Genomic DNA, 27,247 nt, shown 5'->3' with positions numbered 1-27,247 from the left:
AAACTAGATGCTCATGGATTAATCTCAGCAAGAAATGCAGCTGTGGGGCCAACCAGAAGGCTTGAGTCAGCAGATAAGAACATTCTCTCCCAGTATGCTAATTGTTTCAGAAGCCAAATTATAATCAGAAGGCCAATTTATTCACTTAAAGTGAAAAATACAAATTATAAGTGAACCAGATGTTGATGTTAGCCCAGCCTTTCCTGACAGATAAACAACAGAGGAAACCAAATTATTAGAAGAGTGCTTGGTGAGCAGGGAACCCAAGCAAGGGGCATTTGCTGACTACAGTGTGTCTTTCAGCAAAGGCAGCTGGAGGCCCCCCACCCATGGAAGGGACAGCCTTGCCAAGAAAACTGTAGCACTTGAATCTGGTGAGCAAGCCTTCCTCACCTTGCATTAGGCAGGGATGGGCACCGCCAATGCTAGACTTGACAACTCTCCATATTCTATGCTTCTGTTTCCCATGGTCCTTGTCAAAACAGGGTTATAATACAAATAATTAGTTCTCTGCTTACTTTCTGGGATTGCTCCCAAATGATCTCAATTGGAATTTTTGCAGTTCCAAAAGTTGTTAGTCACACGTTTATGAACAGTGTCTTAGTTTCCGAGCACAGATGGCTAATTCAATTCACTAAATGAAGATTTTACTAGTTTAGCTCTTGAAAATCTTCTGTTTGATGTCTTGAGCAGCAGTGCACTTTCTGTAGAAAAGGTTATATGTGTGTGTGTGATTTACAAATTTAGAAATGGAGACTCAGAGGGGCTGAGTGCCTTGCCCTTGGGCTGTGTAAACAGTACAGCTGAAACTCAAATCCAGATCTTCTGAGTTGAGATTCTATACTTGTTCTATTGGATGTGACCAAGTTGTCTACTATTAGTAAGTTTCATTTTAAAGCAAAAAAGAAAATCAATGTGTTCTTAAGAATTATCTTTTAAAAACGTTAACTGATTTTTTATTTCCTAAATGGCAGGGAGGGGAAGGTGGGTGTTGCATAAAGTGTGTAGCAGGGAACATGAGATGATATGAACAAAAAGGTCACTCAGCTGTAGCTGCCTAGTACATCTGTACCCATGAGGTCCAGGCACAGAGCATCAGTGTTCTTGTCTGGCAGTAAATAGTGAATAAATGTGTCTTGTTGCAGAATCTCAGTGTCTCAGAGGCAAGAGGAAAAATTCTCCACTATCAGGTGACCTTGCAGGAGCTGACAGGAGGGAAAGCCATGACACAGAACATCACAGGACACACCTCCTGGACCACAGTCATTCCTAGAACCGGAAATTGGGCTGTGGCTGTGTCTGCAGCAAATTCAAAAGGCAGTTCTCTGCCCACTCGTATTAACATAATGAACCTGTGTGAGGCAGGTAAGTTCAAATTTTTCTTTAACATTGCCTGTGGAAAACTGTGTGTTACTCATCTCTTATCTCCTGCAGGCCCAACCCAGGACCTAAAATGAGTAGCTAGGAGTTCAGGCTTTGAAGTCAACAGCTTTCAGAGGCTTTTTTTTTTTTTTCCAATCAGCCTATGAGTAGCCTTGGACAAGTGAATGAACACCTCTGAGCTTCAATGTCCTCCTCTCTAAAATAGGAATTATATTGCCTGTCTCATAGGTCATTTTGAAACTAAATATTAATACATAGCAGGTATTTAATACATTGTAGTTAAGGAAATACTAGTTACATTAAATTGAACACCAATATCTGACTAGCTTTTATAGAAGCAGGAGTAATATGTGTTAAGTTTCGGAAAACATTTTATTCCTAAAGTCAAAACGTGTTTTAAAACCAAAGCCGGGGATGGTGGTGTGTACCTATGGTCCCAGCTACTTAGGAGTATGAGATGGGAGGATTGCTTAAGCCCAGGAGTTCCATGCCAGTCTGGGCCTCACAGTGAGACCCTTTTCATCAAAAACAAATAAATAAATAAATACAACCAATAATATTGAAATTCTGAATCTAATGAAACTATAGTAAAATTTTGTTTTACCATAGCCCTTTATTGCACAAGTTTAGACACGTATCCAATTACCTTTATCAGAAAATTCCCAACTAGATGTAGAGTCTCAAATTTTATAGTCATATCCTCTGAAAATTAGCTTCTCAGGATAAAAGCTCACAATTAGGCAAGGAAATTGATATTAATCCTATTTCTCAAGATCTGTATTATAAAAGAATTCCATGTCAAGTTCATTGGCCTCACTTCAAAAAATGCCTAATACAGCAAAACTCTGTAATGAGATCCTTTCTTAAAATTCAGTATAATTTTATCTACCAGTGGGTTTAGCAATCTTCATTTTGAAAAAGTCTACCAAAATACTATTATTTAATATACACTGTTAAATCTTGGTTATATATCTTTTCAGTCATATATCTGTACACATAGAAATAAAGTATTAGATAAAATACTTAGAAGAAAATACAGGTAAGTATTAATGTATATATACAAGTAAACAGTATATGTATAGTATATGCATATAACCTTGGGTTGGTGTATGAGTTAGGAATTTCTCTTGGGGTTAGGGTTGTTCTTACCAAAAGCCTGACTATAGGAACTTACTTATCCTCTCAAAAAAAGAGAAGTCCAGAGGTAGACAGCCTAGGGCTGGTGTGACAGCCTCATGATGCCATCTAGGCTCCTCCTTTCTGTTCCCTCTGCCAAGTTTGGCTTTCATCCTCATGATGGAAATGGTCCCAAATGGCTGCCAAGGCTCCAGCTATTTCCTTCTAGACAGCAGAAAAGGAAAAGAAGGGCTCAGCCCTTACTTTTAAGCTTTACGCCAGGTCTCACAACAACACTTGCATTCATCAGCCCACTGGTCACCTGGTCACACCCAGCTGCAAAGGAGGCTTGAAAATATATTAAGGCAGCAATGTTCCCTTGCTAAAAAAAGATGAGGAGAAGCTGTTTGTAGGCAACTGGTAATCTCTGTCTATATTTATCTATATAACTTTTTCAAATATATGAAACTAGGGAATATCAACAAACAACTCAAAAAGAAGTATAAAAGGAGCAACAAAGATATGAAAATGTTTAGCCTAACTAGCAATCAATGAGATACAAATTTTGAGAAAACCTGAGAAACCAAATCAGACTGAGAAAGAGTAAGTAGAATGAACATACCCATGTTGGTGAGGGTGTGGGGAAGATACTCTTGTACACGCTAGTGAGTGTGTAAATTGGTACAACTTACTAGGGAGCAACTTGGCAATATGTAACAAACTTTAAACTTGTATCTTTTGACCAGGTAATTTTAGCCTTAGAAATGTATACTCAGCATATCATAGGATAAGTGCTTAAAAATCTAAGTACAAAGATGTTTGTTGAAAAATTGTTTGAAACAGTGAAACACCATAAACAACCTAAGTGTATAATAGTAAAGAATGGACTGGTTAAACTCATCGTGACCCTCACCTGCTTTAATCCTACACCAACATTAAAGGGATGTTGTAGCTATATTTTTTATTGACATGGACAAATACACATTATAAGTGAAAAGGCAAGATTTTAAAAGCGTATATGAGGTGATGCCATCTTAAATACTTATTTCCAACCAGCGCAGTGTCTCACACCTCTAATCCCAGCACTTTGGGAGCGCAAGGTGGGAGGATTGCTTGAGCCCAGAAGTTTGAGACCAGCCAGGCCAACATAAGGAAAAAGATACAAAAAAAATAAAAATAAGAAGATTAGTCAGCTGTGGTGGCTCACGCCTGTGGTTCCACTACTTGGGAGGATGAGGTGGAATGATTTCTTGAGGCTAGGAGGTTGAGATTGCAGTGAACTGTGATCGCACCACTGCACTCCAGCCTGGGTGAAAAAGTGAGACTCTGTCTCAAAAGTAAATAAAAAATAAATATTTACATGAGCACGTATTTTTTGAAGGGTAAAATTAAAAAAAAAGTCTAGCTGAATATAGATCAAAATGTTAACAGAGATCATCTCTACATCTGGAATTACAAGTTATTTTTCTTCCCTTTTGCTTTTTATATTTGAAAATTTGTTCTTCAGTGGCTAAGTACTGCGTATGTAATTTTTAAAGTGAATTCTGTGGTTCTATTCTGCTGTTTTTAAAATGAAATAAATCAGAATAACTTACTTCTTCAAACCTCCCTGCAGATGGGTCTTGAGGTTTTAAACCTCATGAATTCTATGGTCCCATTCCAGGTTCCTTAGTTAGATTTGGTGACAACTTCTCAAATGCCACATTCATCATGTTAGAGTTCATTTCTACTTTATTCATTCACCAGTCATTTTTGAGCATACACTATATAAGGCAGTTGGAATCCAGCACAGGTAAAAGATACAGTCGAGGTCCTCAACTTATATTTAGTCAAGGGGGAGGGTCAGACATATGAGCAAGTAAAGTGCAGTACAGTAGAATAAGCATGAGGTTAGAGGTATGCATGGGGGCTCTAGGAACAGAGAAAAGCCAAAGCATGAGCTTGGAGAGGAGGCCAGGAGAGCTGGTGACATGCGTACCAAGTATGGAGAGACAAAGTGGTGCTAGCCAGGTGAGGGAGAGCAGGTGTACAGGCGTGAGGGTTTGTTTTAAAGTGAGAGCTGAGCAGGCATAGGACTTGAAAAGAAGAACCAGGGATAAGGAAGAAGTTGAAGACAAAGGAGAGGGAGGAATAATAGAATAAAGTCCCTGGAGAGATGGGAGATGATGAGGAGCCAGTGACCAAAAGAGGGAAGAGGAACACTTCATCCTCTGAGAGTGGACAGAGGACCATTGATCATAGAATCGTAAGAATGGGGTTGATGCAGAGATCATGTCGGGAGGGAAAGAAGGACATGAGGCAATTCTTTAGAACCGAGCTGTAGTTAAGAGAGTCTTAGAAGTGCCGGAATCTCAAGGGCCTCTTGCCTCTCCTAAGATCACACCTGAGCCATTCAACACAAGTAGTTGTGTGTCCCAGAAGGACCTGGAGAACAAATTGGCGAACTGCATGGTCCTGTCTTTGAGGACTTTGTCTCACACATACCCTGAATGATCTGTAGGGGTAGAACATGACTTTGTGCCTTCTCCTCTTTCAGTATACATTCATACTATTTACATATGTATCTTTCCTTCAAGAAAAGGATAAAATAATGCCCCGACATTATTTAGGCTGATTTATGCTGATTTTGAGAGAACAGAGACAAATTTATTGTAAAAAGCACCTGCCACAGCATTGTATATCAAGAGGCACAAGAGTGATGTTGTTAGCTTATGATAAAAGTTACGTGCTAGCCAAGCATGGTGGCACATGACTGTTTTCTGAGCTACTTGGGAGGCTGAGGCAGGAGGATTGCTTGAGCCCAGGAGTTGGAGGCTGCCATGAGCCATGATGGTGCCACTGTACTTCACCCTAGGCAACAGAACAAGACATTGTCTAAAAAAAAAAAAAGGCCAGGGCCAGGCGCTGTGGCCCATGCCTGTAATCCCAGGACTTTGGGAGGCCGAGACAGGTAGATCACTTGAGGCCAGGAGTTCAAAACCAGCCTGGCCAATACAGTGAAACCCTGTCTCTACCAAAAAATACAAAATTAGCCAGGTGTAGTAGTGTTCGCCTGTAGTCCCAGCTACTCGGGAGGCTGAGGCAGGAGAATCGCTTGAACCTGGGAGGTGGAGGTTGCAGTGAGCCAAGATCATGCCACTGTACTCCAGCCTGGGCAACAGAGTGAGAGACCCTGTCTCAAAAAGAAAAAAAAAAAGGAATGTGTGCTAAACCTACCAGTCAACTAGTAAAATGTATTAAATATTTCAAAGACCCAGCCCTTCTACTCAAGACCTCTTGAAACCACAGGAAGAGTCAGAAGCCAGTATGCTCATAAACACAGGCTCACAGAGATGGCAGAGACTGGGGCCCTAGGAGGTGAAGTAACTGAGCCAAGATCATACATCCAATAGTGGCAGAGCTACATGGAAAACCAGACTACCCTTAGGTGAGCACTTTTTCCAAATGCCTTCTGAACGTTATAACTTCATATAGAAGCTCTCAGTGAAAATGGAGATGGGAAGTTGAATGATTGAGGCTAAAGGAATAATTGTGAAAGGTGACAGGGAGAAGGTGAGTTGTTAGCAGACTTTTGAAGGAAAGAACATGCCCCAGCAAACATCATGAGAGAGGGAATTCTAGGTTGGTTCTGGCAAGTGTGGTGACTCAGAGACAGAAGAACCTTAGGCAATGTCAAGTTGATTTACTTAGCTAATTCCAGAGAAAGCAGTGGTTAGAAAGGCTCTTTGGCTTTTTTACCTCAATACTTGGCAAAGGATCTTGCAAACCATAGTGTTCAAAAAATACTTGCTGAATGAGTAAATTTTATTCTCAAAAAACAAAACAAAACAAAAAGCCCACAGTATAACTGGGACATCAAATACCAAGGCAAGTGAAGACAAGGAACCATTGCTGGGAATTCCAGTTCCTGACAAGATGGCCAGTACACTGTCTACAGGCTCTACCACTAAACCTGGCCCTGAAGCTGCTGCAGAGAGATAAGATATGGATGGCTGAGTTCCCCCTAGTGGGGAATAGTGATGAAGCAGGGAGGACCAAGGGAGCTTTCTACTTGTTCTCTTTGTTTCTTCCCCTTGTTACCCTGTTGTGATTGCTGCCCAGGCATCTCTATGATGGGGTAGGAAATTCTAGGGAGCAGTGCAGAGTCACTGTCAAGGAAGCCCTGGAACCTCACTGGGGAGGAGAGCTGGGAGCAAAGAGTGCCTGTGAGCTGGCCGACCCTTCAGCACTTTTTTCCTGCCACCCATCCCATGGGCCTGGCAGTTTCAAACAAGAATAATAGCTCAGTTCCATCATGAAAAGCAGTGCCTATCACAGAGGTACTAGTTTGATTCTGGAGGTACATGTATGCCTAAGGGGTGCCTGGGGACAAAGAGCTCAGCTTGTATCACTGCAGGGTCTCTGGCCTGGAGCTTTCCAAGCTGAAAAGCCCCTCCTCCCTACCCTAAACATACATGGAGGACCATGAGCTACAGCTGTACTTTGACTCCTCTCCCTATAAAAAAAGAAAAGCCAAGGTTGTTGACCAATCAAAGAAAATAAAACATGATCCCAAAAGAAAACATCAAGACAAATGTGAAGACCACAAGCCTGGGAATGACAGGCAACAAATCAGTATCATAGGAAACAGAACTAATGCAACAGACAGTACAACAGATTAGAATAAATGCAAAAAGTATCCTTAGAAAGATAAGAGAGAATACCAAAACATGAATCAGAAACAGGTAGTTATGAAGAAAACCCAAACAGAGTCAGCATGGAATGTTTAGGGGTTTTTTATGTGATGTTAAACAGATTGCTTATTCACTCTTAAATATAGCATGTTTTAGGCCAAGCATGGTAGCTCATGCCTGTTATTCTAGCACTTTGGGAGGCTGAGACAGGCGGATCACTTGAAGCCAGGAATTTAAGACCAGCCTGGCCAACATGGCAAAACCCTGTCTCTACTAAAAAAATAAATAAATAAAAAGAAAAAAGAAAAATTAGCTGGGTGTGATGGCGCACACCTGTAACCCCAGCTACTCAGGAGGCTGAGGCACAGGAATTGCTTGAAACTGGGAAGTGGAGGTTGCAGTGAGCCGAGATCATGCCACTTCACTCCAGCTTGGGTGACAGAGTAAGATTCTGTCTCAAAAAAAAGAAAAGAAAAAAAAAGCATGTTTTATTAGAATAACCTCAAACGGCTACTAAAGAAAATGATTTCAGTATTGTATAGCAACAAATAATAGAAGTTAGCAAAAGTGTTTTTTTTAACCTTTGAAGTTTCTAATATACTTTGTCTATTTAGAAAACACACACATTTAGTTGTTTCCATCTCTTAAACTTCAGTTGCATTGCATTCTTCAAACATCTTTTCATATTAGGGCTTCATGTGGTTTGAACATTTTGCTAGAATACTATTCTACTTTTGTCTGAGAGTGGTCAATTACATCTATCTTTTCCAGCATACAAACTCCAATATATTTAAGAGAATGCAAGGAAAGTTTAGTTATTGAAACAACTAACTCAGCCGATGGGATGAATAGCAGAGAGGACTGATCTGAAGATTAAATTAGTGAGAGGAGGACTAGGGGTGAAATTCTTCCATAAGGTGTAAAAAAATGGGTAAGAAATTGAAAGGTTAGAAAAATTAAAACACTGAAAGAGCAGAAATAGAAGTTATATCAACCATCTAAAAGGAGTTAGAGTAGAGATAAAAAATGGAGGGGAGCAAATATTTGAAGACTAGTGGTCAAGAATATTACAGAATGAAAGAAAGACATAAGATCTCAAGTGGAAAGGCCTCAGAGTGCTAAACCCAACATAATTTTTTTTTCATTTTATTGTAAAGTGTAGGACCTTAAAGCCAAAGAAAAAAGTATAACAATATTTAGGGAGAAAAAAGCAAATCACCTACTAAGGAACAAGAATCAAAAGGACACTAGATATGTCAATAACAAAACATATAAAAATACAATAATGTAATATCTTCAAATGGAAGAAATGAAAGAACTTTAAATCTGGAAATGTTTCTCCAGCTAAACTATCATTTAAAAAATTAGAGAGAACTGGCTGGTCACGGTGGCTCACGCCTGTAATCCCAGCACTTTGGGAGGTCAAGGCGGGCGGATCACCTGAGGTCAGGAGTTTGAGACCAGCTTGGCCAACCTGGTGAAACCCCGTCTCTACTAAAAATACAAAAATTAGCTGGGGATGGTGGTGTGGGCCTGTGATCCCAGCTACTTTGGAGGCTGAGGCAGGAGAATCGCTTGAAGCCAGGAGACAGAGGTTGCAGTGAACTGAGATTGCGCCACTGCACTCCAGCCTGGGCAACAAGAGTAAAACTCCATCTCAAAAAAAAATTAATTAAAATTAAAATTAAAAAAATTAAAACGAGAGAGAACTTAGGTAATAGAGTAAATTCAGAGGAACAAGATGTAAGGATAAAAGAGAGAGAGAGAAGATGCAAATAAAACACCAAGCAAAACAAGAGGGAAAGAATATTTTCCCCTAGTAAAAGTAAACTTTCAAACCTAGCTGAAATAAACTTATGGTTAAATATTGTAAAAGCTAAAAAATCGTCACAAAAATATTTTTTTAATTTTAAATAAATAACTGTTAAGAATAAAAAACTTAGCCCAGGTGCAGTGGTTCATGCCTATAATCCCAGCACTTTGGGAGGCCAAGGCAGGCAGATCACTTGAAGCCGGGAGTTCCAGACCAGCCTGGCCAACATTGTAAAACCCCATCTCTACAAAAATACAAAAATTAGCCAGGCATAGTGGTGCACGCCTGTAGTTCCAGCTACTCGGGAGGCTGAGGCACAAAAATGGCTTGAGCCCAGGAGGCAGAGGTTGCAGTGAGCCAAGATCGTGCCACTGAACTCCAGCCTAGGTGACAGAGCAAGACTCTGTCTCAAAAAAAAAAAAAAAAAAAAAAGAATAAAAAACTTATTTATAAACAACATGCCCTCCAAAAAAGCCCCAGCCCCACATTGTTTTACAACTGAACTCTGAATTCAATGTTAGTTCAAGTTGCTATGGAAAACATAAAATAAAGAAAGCTGTCCAACCTATTTTCTAAGATGAATTTAACTTTGTTATTAAAATCAGATAAAGATAGCACAAGAAAAGTTATTGCCTAAATCACTTATGAACCTTGACATATAACCTGATGAATGAGAGATGTAAATTCAACACATGTATTAAAAATTAGTGGAGGCTGGGCACAGTGGCTCACGCCTGTAATCCCAGCACTTTGGGGGGCGAGTCGGGTGGATCACTTGTGGTTAGGAGTTCAAGACCAGCCTGGCCAACATGGTGAAACCCTATCTCTACTAAAAATACAAAAATTAGCCGGGAGTCGTGGCATATGCCCTTAATCTCAGCTACTCCGGAGGCTGAGACAGGAGAATCACTTGAATCTGGGAGGTGGCAGTTGCAGTGAGCCGAGATCATGCCATTGCACTCCAGCCTGGGCAACAGAGCATCTCAAAAAAAAAAACAAAAAAAACACACATACACACACACAGTGGTGATACTTTCAGTTTCCAGTCTAGCATCTAAGGTACTTTGGAAGTCATCATTCTGTCATAATAACAAGTAAAAACTCAACAAACTGGAAAATCAACACTTCTTCTTTGACCTGTGAGAAGTGAGGTTATATGGCAAGCCACTGCCCCAAAAATTGAAGAGACAGACAGGTTAATACAGAGAATCACAAATTACCATAGCAAAAATCCCCAAGCAGAAAACTTCATGGGAACCAGTGCTGAGGTAAGAAAACCTGAACTGTAACTCACAAATTGCTGGAGACTCAGAATGGACAAATCTGAGAGTTAAAATCTCCACTGGGGATCAGTCATAGGAGGTCCTCACAGTTTTGTGAGTTTTATCTTAAGGAGCTTGACCAGGGGCTGGGCATGGTGGCTCACACCTGTAATCCCAACACTTTGGGAGGCTGAGGCAGGCAGATCACTAGAGGTCAGGAGTTTGAAACCAGCCTGGCCAACATGGTGAAACCCCATCTCTACTAAAAATGCAAATTAGCCAGCGTGGTAGTGCGTGCCTGTGACCCAGCTGCTTGGGAGGCTGAGACAGGATAATCACTTGAACCCGGGAGGCAGAGGTTGCAGTGAGCCAAGATGGCGCCACTGCACTCCAGCCTGGGTGACAGAGCAAGACTGTCTCAGAAAAAAAAAAAAAAAAAGGAGATTGACCAGGTTATCACAGTGAATATCAGAAAAATCCCCCATGTTTCTCTCAGTGGGAGGGAAAAAGGAACCGTTATAAAATACATCAGAGTTGGCCAGGTGCAGTGGTTCACGCCTTGTAATTCCAGCACTTTGGGAGGCCAAGGAGGCAGATCACTTGAGGTCAGGAGTTTCAGACCAGCCTGGCCAACATAGCAAAACCCTGTCTCTACTAAAAATACAAAAATTAGCCAGGTGTGGTGGCATGTGCCTGTAATCCCAGCTACTTGGGAGGCTAAGGCAGGAGAATCACTTGAACCCAGGAGGTGGAGGTTGCAGTGAACCAAGATCACTCTACTGCACCCCAGCCTGGGTGACAGAGCAAAACTCCATCTCAAAAAAAAAAATACACCAGAGCATTCTGTTCTTAACAAGGCCCGCCCTCCAAGGAAACTGTTTTAATAGGGCTAAACTATTGGAGTTTTCTCAGAACCTAACCAGCCTGGTGGGAGGAACATATCTAATTCCATCCTAGTCTGGCCTTCTATGTGGAGGGAAAGGAAATACCCAACTCCAATCCCCTCTATTCTTCTAGGTGGGAGAAGGAAAATACCCAACTCCAGCCCACTGTAGCCATCCTATCCCACTTAAGGGGGGAAAACTGATAAGCACTGGCAAGTTCCCAGTCCAGGAGCACAGCCTCACAAAAAGACTGGGATGTAATCATAGGGTTATAGAATGCTTTCTTTCCCCTGACACCTTTCTACCACATTACTAAAAGCCCATTTACTGCATATGCTTTTACTCAGTAAATCATATCCAACTTTCAACAAAAAATTATAAGGCATTCTAAAAGGCAAAAAAACAAACAACAACAAAACAACAGTTAGTTGAGACACAGCAAGCATCAGAACCATACTTGGATATGGCAGGGATGTTGGAATTATCAGACCAGGAATTTAAAACAACTATGTTTAATATGCTAAGGGCTCTAACAGATAAAGTAGAAAACCTGCAAAAACCGATGGACAGGGTAATCAGAGATTAGAATTCTAAGAAAGAGTCAAAAAAGAAATGCTAGAGATCAAAAACAGTGTAACAAATGAAGAATGTCTTTGATGGGTGATTCGTGAAATAGACATATCTGGGGGAGGAGTTTTTGAGCTTGAAGATATGTCAATAGAAACCGCTAAAACTGAAAAGCAAAGAGAACAAAGACTGAAAAAACATAACAGCATATACAAAATCTGTGGAACAACTACAAAAGATGTAACCTACACATAATGGAAATATGAGAAGGTAAAAAAAAGAAAGGAATAAAAGAAATATTTGAAACAATAATGAATGAGAATTTCTCAAATTAATGTCAGACACCAAACCACAGACCCAGGAACCTTAAAGAACACCAAACAGGGTAAATGGCACCCTCCACCCACAAAAAAAAACTATACCTACATACAATCATTCAAATGGCAGAAAATCAAAGATAAAGGAAAAACTCTTGAAAGAAGCCACAGGAAAAAGAAAACTTTATAAGACCAAATATAAGAATTACATCTAACTTCTTCAAAGAAACCATGCAGGCCTGGCGTGGTGGCTCACGCATGTAATCCCAGCACTTTGGGAGGCCGAGGTGGGTGGATCACCTGAGGTCAGGAGTTCAAGACTAGCCTGGCCAACATGGTGAAACCTTGTCTCTACTAAAAATACAAAAATTAGCTGGCCATGGTGGCGTGTGCCTGTAATCCCAACTACTCGGGAGGCTGCTGCAGGAGAACTGCTTGAACCTGGGAGGCAGAGGTTGCAGTGAGCCAAAATCACGCCACTGCACTCAAGCCTGGGTAACAAAGTTAGACTCTGTCTCAAAAAAGAAAAAGAAAAAAAAAGAAACCATGGAAGCAAGAAGAGAGTAGAGTAAAATATTTAAAGTATTGAGAGAAAAAAAGCCCACCAACCTAGCAGTCTATACCCTGTGAAATTATACTTTAAAAGTTGAAGGAGAAATAAGGACTTCCCAGATAAAGACTGAAGAAATTTGTTGCCAGCAGACCTGCCTAGCAAAAAATGTGAAATGAAGTTTTTCAGAGAGAAGGAAAATGAGATAGGTCAGAAACTTGGAACTATACAGAAAAAGGAAGAATATCAAGGAAAAAATAAGTGAAGGTAAGATACAAACTTTAATTACTCTTTTTTTTTTTTTTTTTGTGACGGAGTCTTGCTCTGTCACCATGCTGGAGTGCAGTGGCATGATCTCTGCTCACTGCAACTTCCAACTCCCTGGTTCAAGCGATTCTCCTGCCTCAGCCTCCCAAGTAGCTGGGATTATAGGCACACGCCACCATGCCCAGTTAATTTTTGTATTTTTAGTAGAGACGGGGTTTCACTATGTTGGCCAGGATGGTTTCGATCTCCTGATCTCGTGATCCGCCCGCCTCGGACTCCCAAAGTGCTGGGATTACAGGCGTGAGCCACTGTGCCTGGCCAATTATTCTTATTCTTTTTTTTTTTTTTTTTTGAGACAGAGCTTCACTCTTGTTGCCCAGGCTGAAGTGCAATGGCGTGATCTCGGCTCACCACAACCTCCGCCTCCCAGGTTCAAGCGATTCTCCTGCCTCAGCCTCCCTAGTAGCTGGGTTTACAGGCATGTGCCACCATGCCCAGCTAATTTTGTATTTTTAGTAGAGACGGTGTTTCTCCATGTTGGTGAGGCTGGTCTCGAACTCCCAACCTCAGGTGATTCGCCCACCTCGGCCTCCCAAAGTGCTGGGATTACAGGCATGAGCCACTGTGACCGGCCAATTTTTCTTATTCTTAATTGACCTAACAGATAGCAGTTTATTCAAAACAAGAATAGTAACAATGTATTTGATTACATATGTTTGTGTATTATAAATGCTTATGCATGCTTATATATAAGTGAAATGAAAGATAGCAATGAATCCCAGCAAGGGATAAGAGGGAGGACTTTGGATTATTTTGCTATTTAAGGGATTTCTGCTACCCATGAAGCAGTATATTGTTATTTGAAAGGGGACTTGAATTAGTTGTAAATGTATATTGCAAATAGTAGAGCAAGAGCAAGCACTAAAAACCATTTTAAAAGAAATATAACTGATATGCTAAAAAAGGGCAGAAAATGAAATCATATAAACTGATCAATTAAAACCACAAATGGCAGAAAAAGAATGACAAACAAAACAAGGGACAGATGACAAAGGCAACAAATAGAAAATAGTAACACATGTAGTACATATTACTCCAACTCCATCAAGTTATTTTGAACATCACTGGACTAAAAACAATTACAAAACAAATAGTCAAAGTGGATAAAAAACAAGACCCAACTATAGTTGTCTATAAGAAACCAAATTTAAATATATAGACATATAGGCCAGCACAGTGGCTCACGCCTGTAATCTCAGCACTTTGGAAGGCTGAGGCAGGCGGATCACTTGAGGTCAGGAGTTCAAGACTAGCCTGGCTAACATAGTGAAACTCTGTCTCTCCTAAAAATACAAAAATTAGCCAGGTGTGGTGGTGCACGCCTGTCATCTCAGCTACTTGGGAGGATAAGGCAGGAGAATCACTTGAACCCAGGGGGCAGAGGCTGCAGTGAGCCAAGATTGCACCACTGCACTCCAGCTTGTGAGACAGAGGGAGACTCCGTCTCAAAATAAATAAATAAATTTTAAAATTGACACATATAGAGCAAATGTAAAGAGATAGAGAAAGATATGCCATGTTAACATTAACCAAAAAGAAGCTGGAGTAGCTGTATTAACTTCAGACAGAACAGACTTCAAAGCAGAGAAAGTTATCAGTGGTAACTGGGAGCATTACTTAATGATAAAGGAATCTATTCTCAAAGAAAACCTAACAATCTTTAATGTGTATGAACTTAAAAACAATCAAAATGCATGAGCCAAAAACCAATAGAACTGCAAAGACAAATAGATGAATCCACTATCATAGTCAGACTTCAAGACCATCATTGTGTCAGAAATGGACAGATCCTGCAGACAGGACAAAGACTGCAGACAGAAAATCATTAAAGGCATAGTTGAACTCAACAGCATCCTCAATCAACTAAACATAATTGACATCTGTAGCCAACATCATCTAACAACAGCATAATACACATTCTTCTCATGCTCATATGGAACATTCACCAAGATACACTATATTCTGGGTCATAAAATACACCTTAACAAATTTAAAAGAATAGATATCATGCAATGTCTGCTCCCAGACCACAGGGGAAATAAACTAGAAATCAATAACAGAAAGATAGCTGGAAAATCCCAAAATAGAGATTAAACAACACACTTCTAAATAACACATTGGTCAAAGTCTCAAGAGAAATTTTTAAATATTTTGAACTAATTGAAAATAAAAATAAAACATCAAAATTTATGGAATGCAGCAAAATCAGTGCTTAGAGGAAAATTTATAACATTGAATGAATACATTAGAAAAGAAGAGAGGTCTAAAATCAATAATCTAAACTTTTGCCTTAGGAAACTAAAAAAAAATGGATCAAATAACCCCAAAGTAAGCAAATAGTAATAATAATAAAAGAGCAGAAATCAATGAAATTCAAAACTGGAATAAAGAGATAAATTAATGAAACCAAAAGCTGATTCTTTAAAAAGATCAATAACATTTATAAAATTTCTAGCCAGGTTAACTAAAAAAAAGAGAGAAAGAGGATGAAAATTACCAATATCATAAATAAAAAGGGGCTATCATCACTGATCCCATGGACATGAAAAGGATAATAATCAAATACTATGAACAACTCTGTGCCCACAAATTTGATAATCTAGATGAAATGGACCCATAGTCAGACACTACAAAGCCTGGTAACATGAACAGCGTTTTCTGGTAAAGTGGCCAACCCAGACAGAGACCCATGATGATATGAAATTTGGTATATGACAGGGATGAGATGCCAAATGTGATGACATTGGGAAAAATTGACTCACCATGTGGAAAAATAGTAATATGTATTATCCCCCTGAAAAAAAAAACCCTTTTGTTGGATTTGAATTTAAAAACCCATTAAATGTGAAAGGTAAAACTAAAAACCAATGGGAGAAAATGTAGTTGAGTATCTTCATGACCCTACGCTAGAAGGGTCATCTTAAGGGGCCATGGATAGAAGGGTCATAAATAAGATGTAAAGTACACAAGCCATGGATAAATTTACCAACAACAAAGTAGCTATATATGTGTCATTAAGTTATCAGAGTTGACAGGCTAGGTAAGATACTGTTGAAAACTGTTATGTTAAGACTAAAATCTACAATATAAAAAGTTGTCTGCAAATCAGAGAGAATGCAGGAAACCCAATGGAAATGAGTGAAGTATATGAATTGGCAGTTCATAGAAGGGGAAAGTCAAATAACTAGTAATATATGAAAAGAAGCTCAGCTTCATAGGAAATCAGAAAAATGGCCGGGTGTGATGGCCCACACCTGTAATCCCAGCACTTTGGGAGCCCGAGGCGGGTGGATCACCTGAGGTCACGAGTTCAAGACCAGCCTGGCCAACATGGGGAAACCTTGTCTCTACTAAAAATACAAAATTAGTTGGGTGTGGTGGCAGAGGCCTGTAGTCCCAGCTACTCAGGAGGCTGAGACAGGAGAATTGCTTGAATCTGGGAGGCGGAGGCCGCAGTGAGCCGAGATGGTGCCACTGCACTCCAGCCTGGGCAAGACAGAGCAAGACTCCATCTCAAAAAAAAAAAAAAAAGAGAAATCAGAAAAATGAAAATAAAACCACAATTAAATACCACTTTATATATACCAGATTGATAAAAATTAGAAAATCAGAAAATACTAAGTATTGGTGGATAAATGACAGCCTTCCTGCTTTTCTTGCCAGAGTGTCAAGTGGCTATTTGAGAGATAAATCTGGCAGTATTTTGTAAAATAATATGTGAATTTGCTCTATAATCAAGCAATTCTATGCATATATATCCAGAAACACAGAAACATTCCTGCACAGGCACACAAGAGAACATGCAAGAGAATATTCATTGCATCCTTGTTTGTGTTTGCAAACACTCCAAAAGAACTTCCTGCTTGTCATTCAAACATTGGACAAGTAAAGGGTTTAGGTAGCAGTCTGAAAAAATGAGTTGGATTTACATAATAGCAGCAGGATGTATATGTCCCAGAAACATGTTGAGTGAAAAAAAGAAAAAGCATTAGATTTATCTCCCAATACATTTCATGAAAATTCAACACATAGGCACAAAATAACACTAAATTTCAAGGATAGGAATTTGTCTAAACAAATATATGAAAGGTGGATTAGAAAGATGTCTAATATACTCACAAAGATTAGGCACCTTTGAGGCTATAGAAATGGAAAAAGGAGTGGGGCTGGGCATGTTGGCTCATGCCTGTAATCCAAGCCCTTTGAGAGGCCAAGGCAGGAGGATCACTTGAGCCCAGGAGTTTGAGATCAGCCTGGGCAACGTAGCAAGACCTTGTCTCTCTCTAATAAAAAAAAAATTAGCTGTGTGTGGTGACATGCGCCTGTGGTCTCAGCTACTCAGGAGGCTAAGGTGGGAGGATCACTTGAATCTGGGAGGTTGAGGCTGCAGTGATCTGTGCTTATGCCACTGTACTCCAGCCTGGATGACAGAGTAAGACCCTGTCTCAAGAAAAAAAAAAGAAGAAAGAGAGAGAAGAAAAAGGAAAAGAGAGAAGGAAGGAAGGAAGGAAGGAAGGAGGGAGGGAGGGAGGGAGGGACGGGAGGAAGGGAGGGAAGGAAGGGAAGGAAGGAAAAGAAAAGAAAAGAAAGAGAAAGGAAAAGAAGGGGAAAATAATTGTACACATAACATTTTACATAATGTTTGAACAAGCTGATGTTGTTAGTTCTCCATGAACTGAGAAATGAAATGAACTTAAATCTGTGACTCCAGAGTCTTTAAAAGTAAACAGATTCTTCCTAAAACTTTTTTGGGATAAGCTGTTTGGCTTTTTTTGTTGTTTAAATCTTTATCCCTCCTCTTTTTTTATTTTGTCTCTCCTCTTTCTGCCCGATAAAGGGTTGCTGGCTCCTCGCCAGGTCTCTGCAAACTCAGAGGGCATGGACAACATTCTGGTGACTTGGCAGCCTCCCAGGAAAGATCCCTCTGCTGTTCAGGAGTACGTGGTGGAATGGAGAGAGCTCCATCCAGGGGGTGACACACAAGTCCCTCTAAACTGGCTACGGAGTCCGCCCTACAATGTGTCTGCTCTGATTTCAGGTACCTAATTGTTCACCTTCCTTCTAGAGGGTTACTAAGTTCACATTTGTTTGGGGAAACTGCAGGCAAGAGCCAGAACCCTGCCTTCAGTTACAGGTGGCTACATGATAAGAGAGACTGATGACCTAGAGTCCATCCAGCAGCACTTTAGAATACTACACTGCAGACATAAATGACCAACTGGTTGACTAAAAACTCTCTTATTTATGGAAAATCCATATCCCTAGCACAATGCCAAAGAAGAAGAATGAATAATTGAACCAAACAAGTATGGCTGAGAGCTAAGTTAACTGGCCAGTGTAGTACACACCTTTATTTATCATAGCACACTGCATGATAATACATGAGGCCATCCTTAACTCTGTGGGGAGTTCATTTATTTAATAACTCTCAAAGCAATCATGTTCAGTAAGAGTCAGTATGGCCATTATATAAATGAGGAAACCAGGAAATCCTTCAGTCCCAATTCTGTTACTTATTAATTGTGTAATACTAAATCCAGAATTATCTATATGACAATTGGTATTTCTAATCCTCAGTTTCCTAATCTTCAGTGGTTAGAATCAAGTGAGAGAATGCATCTGAAAATATATTAAAATGATTGGGCAGAACTTAGTTAATGTCATTGTTAAGCATAAATTCAGCACTGAATTGAATCAGTGGTTTAAAGCTCTGTCTCTGCAGCCATACTACCTGGGTTTGAGTCTTGTGATCTGTCTGTGTGATCTAGGGCAAGTTATTTAACCGCTTTGTGCCTCAGTTTCCTCATCTGAAAAATGAGGATAATAATATTACCTGCCTCGTTGGGTTATTGTGAAGACTAGCTGAATTACTTCGTGGAAAATGTTTTGAACAATGCCTAATACATTTTAGGGGCTCAGTAATTTAGCTCTCATCATTATTATTATTATTACATGAGACAGAGCTAATATTTTAAGGTTTTCAAGCTCTAAATCCTATAATGTTTCTATAACAATCATTACACCTGTCTAGGAGAAAATACACACCCTGCTTAAGGTGACAAGATTTATACAAATGAAATAAATAGCACACTGCATAATCATACATGAGTCCATCCTTAACTGTGTACCTCTTTTATAGTCTGACTGCTCAGAGTTCTAGCAGGTTAATTTTTCATCACTACCCTTAAATAGAATGCTGCCTACATAACCTAGTAAGCATCCAGAGGAAGATGACCAAGTTATTAGGAGCCTGGAACTTCTAATCTGGAAACTATTTAGCCTAGAAAAGAGAATTCTAGATGGGCATGGGAATGGGACGGCTTGATGGCTGTTGCTGGTTTGTTTTCCTTTGTTGCTCTGGAGAGAAAAACTAAAACCCTATGTGGAAATTATAAAAGAAGTAGCTATCAGCTCAATTTTGAAAAAGAAGTTTCCTGCCTTTGATGTTCTCTAATGGGACAATCGATTACCTCTCAAGGCAGTGTGTTCCCTGTCCCTAGAGTTTTTGCAGTAGAACCAGTTTTCTTTCAGGGCTGTTATGTCCATCAAATCAGGTGAAAGTGAATAGAAAAAGCATTTACCAAACTTTAAGCTGCTAAGAAATTGTAAACATTATTATAAGCTGTATTAGGACTTACCCCTGTGGGATAGTTTGAACTATATGGCAAGAGAGATGTTTTCCATACTTAGTGAAATAAGTGTCTTTATGCACTTTAGAAATAATATTTATTTGAATAAAATCAATATTTTATTCAAATTTATATACAGGCGTGGTGGCTCACGCCTGTAATCCCAACACTTTGGGAGGCAGAGGTCAGGAGTTCAAGACCAGCCTGGCCAACATGGCGAAACCCCATCCCTACTAAAAATACAAAAATTAGCTGGGTGTGGTGGTGGGCGCCTATAATCCCAGCTACTTGGGAGGTTAAGGCAGGATAATTGCTTGAACCCGGGAAGCGGAGATTGCAGTGAGCCGAGATCATGCCATTGCACTCCAGCCTGGGTGACAGAGTGAGACTCCATCTAAAAAAAAAAAAAAAAATTCAATATACTAATGAATAAAATAACGTTATTAAATTAAAATTGTTCTGCTTGGAAACACTTGGTTAGCTATTAGTTTATGTTGATGTTACAGTCTGGAAATAAACACTTAAAAATTAAGCGATTCATGGTTATTATTAATTCAGAATGGCCCCTTCTAGTCAGTAAGATCACTCATTGTTATTGATTTTCACCAGCTTTTTCCCAGCATCTGGCTGGGGCAGATTTGGGCATTTTGGAGTGGGCCAGAATACAGCCTGGCTCCTGATTTATAGGTTGGTGGAGGCCAGGCTAGAGACCAGTCCTGTCCTGTCTGGGTGAAAATGCTTCTGACCATATAGAGCCACTCCTTTTACAAATACATAACATCATGACGTCTAGAAAACCTTCCCTGCACCTAGAGTTGTTGGGGGCCCTCTTCTGCCCTCTCCTGCCTTCTTCTTCCTTGTTACTGGTCATTTAATGTTTGCCTTTTCCCACACTTAAGAGGTGAAATTAGCTTTCTGCAGAAAAACCACCTAAGTGATGGTTTATAAACATGGCGGCAGGGACTTTGCTGAAGGGTACTAGGTATGTATGTATGTATGGGAGTGGTGGGAAATGAGTCTGGAAATTGCAGCCAGACTCTAGAAAGGAAATAAAAGTCTTAGGAGTATGGGCTTCATCCACTGAAGGTTTTGAGGTGGGGAGCAGATATTGTTAGGGAGTGTTCATACAAGAATCAGCCAGTAAAACAGGAGTTCTTGAGGCCAGAACTGGGGAAGAAGCTTGCTAGGAGGGCTCTAGACTCTTGGTGGAAAGGGAAATGTCAGCTGAGTTACAGAACCACATTGTCTTCTCTCCTCCACTAAAGGTGAGCCATTCACAAAAATAAACTACAGCTTCTAATGCAGCAGTTCCCAAGGCCTCTGCCCTGAACTCACATTTTGAATGGCAAAATACAATGGAACTGTCTGCCTAATGAGCTCATCTGGAACTCCCATGCCTCCATAAGGCAGTGGTTGGTTGGCCTCTTTCACGACTAGGGGCAGAACAGCCAGGCACTGGGGGCTGAAAGCTACTCACTGGCCCCTCCCACATTAAATATGATTTCATATTCCATGTTGCCCTTTGGGCTTCTTGGTGTCAATACCACCCATGAGGAATCTTTGGATTACCATACTAAACTGACTGTGTCCTTTTCTCCTCTTCGCTTGGTTCATGAACTCAAACTGGAATTTACCCATGGCATGTGTTTTGATCTTGTCATGGTCTCTTCTGACAGCACTGGTTGCACAACTGAGTTTTATGTGCTGTCTATTTGCTGGAATATTTAATGGGCAATGGATTTTCATATAAAACACAAATAATTTAATAAATTTTTCTATGATATAAAATTATTCTTCCTGAAAAAAAAATGTTAAACCCTAATCAACTGTCAGCATAGGCGACCCTGGCTACCTATCGGCAGGGCATTAATCAATACTGGATAGGGTTCTTACTTTGACTCCCTGATACTATAGTTACTTAGTAGGACTTATCTCTTTTTCCTTTAAATGTTCATTTGAAATGTAAAAGTATTTCAGGAGAGGTATCTATGAAAGGGTCCTTTTATTCACAAGTAGTAGAAATCTGAGATTCGTGGAAATAAGGAATTTTGGTGGGGAAGAAAGACTTGCCAACAAGCTTCATGACGGACAGAAAATTGAAAGTGCGGCGCTTTAAAAGTCAGGAAGGAGTATTAACATTCCCAAGTACCTTTTAAATCTTCCAGGCTGGGAAGCAACTGAAATCTAACTGGAACATACAGGGAGAGGAGATGGGGTAACAAGGGGTCGGATTGCACCCAGAGCACCCTGGTTAGTTATCCCTGAGTGTGTCATCTGCCCTGTCAGATCTTGATAAGCATTGCGGAATTAGAAAAGCCATTCAGGTTCTATGCCTGCAAAATTCCAGCCTCACTTTCCTGTAAACAGCACATGCTTTATTTGTAGGAATCAAAAGATTTTTTTTCTTCAAAGCAAGTTGTTTTGTTTGTTTCAAAAGCAGTCTGGGTGCGCGCGCGCGTGTGTGTGTGTGGTTATATTTAAATCCGTGTTGGAACTCAAATAGCTTTTGTCTCCTTCTTAATCACGGTGATCCTGTTTGTTTATATGGAAAGAAACTCAGGTTGGTTGGTTGGTTGGTTGATCCTTTGAAGTTGGGAGCAGTAACTTCCAGAAGCCAACGTCATGGCAAATCAGATGCTGAGAATTTGTAACATAGGTCATCAGTCCAGACTGTGCTTGAACCATCTTTAAACTAGGAAAAGGCAAGAAACACCTTGAAAGCATTTGTATCAGATAATAAAATGGCTCCCTTTAATGACTCACTAGTAATGGCATGGCTGTTATGGGAATTCTCTTTTCCTTGCAGAGAACATAAAATCCTACATCTGTTATGAAATCCATGTGTATGCACTCTCAGGGGATCAAGGAGGATGCAGCTCCATCCTGGGTAACTCTAAGCACAAAGGTGAGTCTTGGGACCTTTTGCCAAATTTTGCTTTAGTTTAATGATTTGGATTTGGAGGGTGACAGAAGCCTCCTGTGCCCTACTTTACAGCACCACTGAGTGGCCCCCACATTAATGCCATCACAGAGGAAAAGGGGAGCATTTTAATTTCATGGAACAGCATTCCAGTCCAGGAGCAAATGGGGTGCCTCCTCCATTACAGGATATACTGGAAGGAACGGGACTCCAACTCCCAGCCTCAGCTCTGTGGTATGTGTGAGAACCAAATGCAGTGAGTGGGGCCTTCTTGTTTGGATGTCAGGAAAACACAAGGAGGTGTGCATGCACATCTACACACATGTGCTAGCGCAATGCCTGGCATATAGTAAGTACTCCATAAATATTTGTAAAGTTAACTGAATGAAGAATTAGAAAAGACATCTAAACACACAAACAGAAAGTTATTGAATATGTGTTATGTGCCAAGCAAATTGCTAAGGATACAGAAATGAAGTAAATGGACTAGTTTTCAAGGTGCTTACTCATATGAAGAGACAGCATTTCAACAAACAACAAAGTCACTTCAATACTGTATAGACTTCTTTGTTTTTTTGAGACAGTGCCTCACTCTGTTGCCCAGGCTGAGTGCAGTGGTGCAATCACAGCTCACTGCAGCCTTGACCTCCCTGGGCTCAGCAATCCTCCTGCCTCAGCCTCCCAAGTAGTGGGAACTACAGGTGCATGCCACCATGTCCAGCTAATTTTTAAATTTTTTTGTAAAGACAGAGTCTCCCTGTGTTGTCCAGGCTGGTCTCCAACTCCTGGGCTCAAGTGATTTGCCTACCTTGGCCTCCCAAAGTGCTGGGATTACAGGCATGGGCCACAGCACCCCGCCAATCCTGTATAGGCCTTGAGGTTCACAAGAAATGCATCTGGAGAACTTTTAAATCCCCACATTTGCAATTACTATTATGGCATATTATTTTCTTCTTAAAATGGATAAAATATGATACAGTTTAAGTAATCCTTTATGGTCCAAAATTATTCTATAAGTATAAAACTAAAGCAATTAAAATAAACTCTAGCTAGAGTGTTGTCTCAAATGATGTCATGGATCACTCATTCATGTACAGCTCCAAGTCACTTGCCACACTTGATGTTCCAATCTTTGATTTATTCAGAGTTTTTGTTTTTCTTGACTTGACCTTCTCTTTATTTTGTAAGCAGCTAGCTTTCAGGAACATTTGTCATAAAGAAGGAACATTTGTATTTCTTAATGAGAGTTAGTAGGTCCAAGAACAATGCAACAAAGCCACCCTAAAGATGCAGCTGCCAGAGAGCTGCCTGCAGGGGTGATTTTCACCTGGGAAGCTTTAGGAGTTGGTCTTCTCTCTTGACTTTAAGAGGTCTGCAGTGTGACTTTAAAAGCTGGTTAATTTTTATTACATAAATAATACGAAAACATAAAAATAGTTCAGAAAGATATAGAAAGAAAATTCGTCTTCCCTTCACACTTAGGCTGTTAACAGTCCCCTGTGTATTCTTCCAGAAAAAAACAATTGATGCATGTACAAGAATATAGTTGAGATCTTTTTCAACATTCTGATCTACACCTTGCTTTTACCTCTCAATAATGCATGGTAGAGACCTTTCTACATCCATCCATGTGAACTTATGTCATTCTTTTTTATCATCTCGTAGTATGGCATCATAAGGGCTTACGGTCATTTGTTGAACAAATCCACCATTGATAAACAGAACATATCACTGATCAGAACTGCTTCCCCCTGGACTTGTCCCAGAGTAAGTCAGTTCTGAAATGCACCCCAAGAGGTAAGGAATCAATTGATCTCTTCTTCAGCCACCTGGAATTCCTCATGTGAAATTTGCCCCCCAAATAACTTTCATTTTGGCAGAGTTTAAACTGAGATACCTGTTTGCAACCACATGGTCTGTTTATTCTTTTTTTTTTTTTTTTTTTGATACGGAGTCTTGCTCTGTTGCCTAGGCTGGAGTGCAGTGGCACGATCTTAGCTCACTGCAACCTCTACCTCCCGGGTTCAAGTGATTCTCCTGCCTTAGCCTCCTGAGTAGCTGGGATTACAGACATGTACCACCATGCCCTGCTAATTTTTGTATTTTTAGTAGAGGAGGGGTTTCACCATGTTGGCCAGGCTGGTCTTGAACACCTAACCTCAGGTGATCCATCTGCCTTGGCCTCCCACAGTGCTGACATTACAGGCAGGAGCCACCCAGCCCAACCTCTTTTTTTTTTTTTTTTTTTTAACAGTAAGCCATCTACTTTAATAGTCAAAGTCTCCTGAGTCTGTTGATTCTTAAAGCTGCTCTTGTGGATATTGAAGAAAATGCCTTCCTTATTTTGTCACAAATCTGATGACTCTAAAGCCTGCATAAGGGTATTTAAAAATAAGCTAAAAGGGGAGGGAGAGTGCAGATTCACAGTCCTATTTTATACTAGTTTAGGTTAAATTTCCATTTAATTCAGTAAGTATCTGTTGATGGATAAGACCTATTCCCTATCTTCAACAAGCTCACAGTCTATGAGGGAGACAGAAAAGTACACAAAAGGAGGCTGGGCATGGTGGCTCATGCCTGTAATCACAGCACTTTGTGAGGCCGAGGTGGGCAGATTGTTTGAGCCCAATAGGTCAAGACCAGCCTGGGCAACATGGTGAAACCCTGTCTCTACCAAAATTACAAAAAATTAGCCAGGCATGGTGGTGTGTGCCTGCAGTCCCAGCTACTCAGGAGGCTGAGGTGTGAGGATCACTGAGCCCAAGAGGCAGAGGTTGCAGTAAGCTGAAATTGCACCACTGCACTCCAGCCTGGGCGACAGAGAGGGACTCTGTCTCAAAGAGTAAAAAATAAAAAGGAAAAGTACACAAAAGGGATGTAACTGTCATAATCAAGGACTGACAACTACTTACTGCATTTGGCAACCAGAAATCATTGGTGAATTCACAAGGGCACTTGCTAGAGAGTGGTAGGAGGTGGTAGGTTGAGGAGGAGAGAGAAAGGCAAAGCAGGAAAGTGTTCTGCTTTGATGGCCCCATCTTACTGGTGTTTCAGCACCATTAACCAGGCAGCAGTATTAAGGGCATATGTGGAGCACAGTAAGGGCAAAAAATGAAGGACCTGCCTTGGCAGAGGAGATAAGGTGTAGAGTCAGGGAGGAACCCAGGTATCTGGATTGTAGTGAGTTATACGGGTGGTTCAGTGCACAGCCACTCCTCTGGAAGCTTGTCCATATTGCCATGTTGCCATGTGCACCAGTAGAGCCATGGCCAGCACATTTTTCTTTTTCTTTTTCTTTTTTTTTTTTTTGAGACAGAGTCTCACTCTGTCGCCCAGGCTGGAGTGCAATGGCGTGATCTCGGCTCACTGCAAGCTATGCCTCCCGGGTTCACACCATTCTCCTGCCTCAGCCTCTCGAGTAACTGGGACTACAGGCACCCGCCACCAAGCCCAGCTAATTTTTTGTATTTTTAGTAGAGATGGGGTTTCACCATGTTAGCCAGGATGGTCTCGATCTCCTGACCTCGTGATCTGCCCATCTCGGCCTCCCAAAGTGCTGGGATTACAGACGTGAGCCACCGCGCCTGGCTGGCCAGCACATTTTTCTACTGGAGAACACATTATACTTTGCTACTGCCTAGTAGTCTTTGCCAACAGTCTCTAAGCATCTTAAGGGAAGAAGCCATGGCAATTTGCTCACCATTGTCTCCTCATACCTAGAATACAGCCAGACACATGGTAGGTGCTTCATAAAAATAAACAGCTGAATACCACTCTACCCTTTGTTAAATCCAATGTAGATCGTTAAAAACTTGTTTCCAGTAGCAGTGCAGCTGTTTAGTCTAGTACCACTTGACCTTCCTATCTACAGCCTTTCTAACGACTGGCAACTATCACATCTTCCTACACTGGTGCCTTTATCATTGAACCACCCTGAGTGTAAGTTTTCAGACCGCCAAGGACTGAATGGCCTCTTTTATCTCTGCCAGAGATCACAGCCCAGAGGGAGCAGGACCAGTATTTCCTGCTTGACTTCTTGACTTCTTTCTCCTATTACACAACTCAGCCTATTTTGCCAACCAAACTGCTGACACCATCATCTTCCTCACTGCATCTTCCCATAGAGCTTCTATTTTTGTTCTCCTAATATGTGTGCGTGTGTGTGTGTGTGTGTGTGTGTGTGTGTGTAAACTTTATTGGCCCAGCAACCCATACAAATCCCTTCCCTTCTGTTCCAATATCTCATTTCACTCCCAGAGTTAAGGATGCCCTCACAGAGGTGGACAGTTGATTCCCTGATGTTTGCTGATGTTTTGCTGCAGCAGGAGGAACAGAAGGTCTCTCTAAAATTAATTTTTTAATCCCCTGCGTTAGGAATAGAGAAAGGGCTTTTTGAGCTCAATCATATAGCTTAAGTCTATGCAAGCAATTTCACCAGGCTAGAGTAGACTTGAGAATTTTCCGCAAGGACTTTTCTCAACAGGATGTAAACTATAGAAATTCTGTGACAGTCATGGTGAATAAATTATCTGCATGGGCCTCAACCCCTTTGGGTGGAGTAGAGGTAATATTATAGGACTTCATCTTGCTGATTACCCATAGTAAGCAGGGATGGGATAATGGAAGGGGTCTCTTTTCCCTATTAGATAGTGGACTCTTTGAGGCAGATTCTATGCTTTTGTATTGTCAGTGCCTTGTCCAGTGTAGGCACTCATATTTATGACTGTTGAAATAAATTCAGCATGCAAGACATCTCTGACTTGCCCTGGAGTTTGTGAGCCAGTATATGTTGAGTATATGACGCTG

At 40.7% G+C, this 27,247-nt stretch overlaps 1 protein-coding gene across 2 annotated transcripts in view; it reads left to right on the top strand.

The window, feature by feature from the left end:
* Positions 1-27,247, top strand: part of IL12RB2 (interleukin 12 receptor subunit beta 2) — a 90,103-nt gene that overhangs the window by 41,427 nt on the left and 21,429 nt on the right. For both annotated transcript variants that reach the window (XM_063711949.1, XM_054533278.1), the window contains exons 9-12: positions 1,146-1,365; positions 17,730-17,930; positions 22,328-22,426; positions 22,517-22,675. In XM_063711949.1, the coding sequence (XP_063568019.1) occupies positions 1,146-1,365; positions 17,730-17,930; positions 22,328-22,426; positions 22,517-22,675 (679 nt within the window). The remainder of the gene's footprint in view (positions 1-1,145; positions 1,366-17,729; positions 17,931-22,327; positions 22,427-22,516; positions 22,676-27,247) is intronic.

This window comes from Pongo abelii, chromosome 1 (genome assembly GCF_028885655.2).
Source record: "Pongo abelii isolate AG06213 chromosome 1, NHGRI_mPonAbe1-v2.0_pri, whole genome shotgun sequence".
Classification (NCBI taxonomy): Eukaryota; Metazoa; Chordata; class Mammalia; order Primates; family Hominidae; genus Pongo; species Pongo abelii.
Note: the sequence above shows the minus strand (reverse complement) of the source record. Positions and strands in the feature narration are given on the sequence as shown.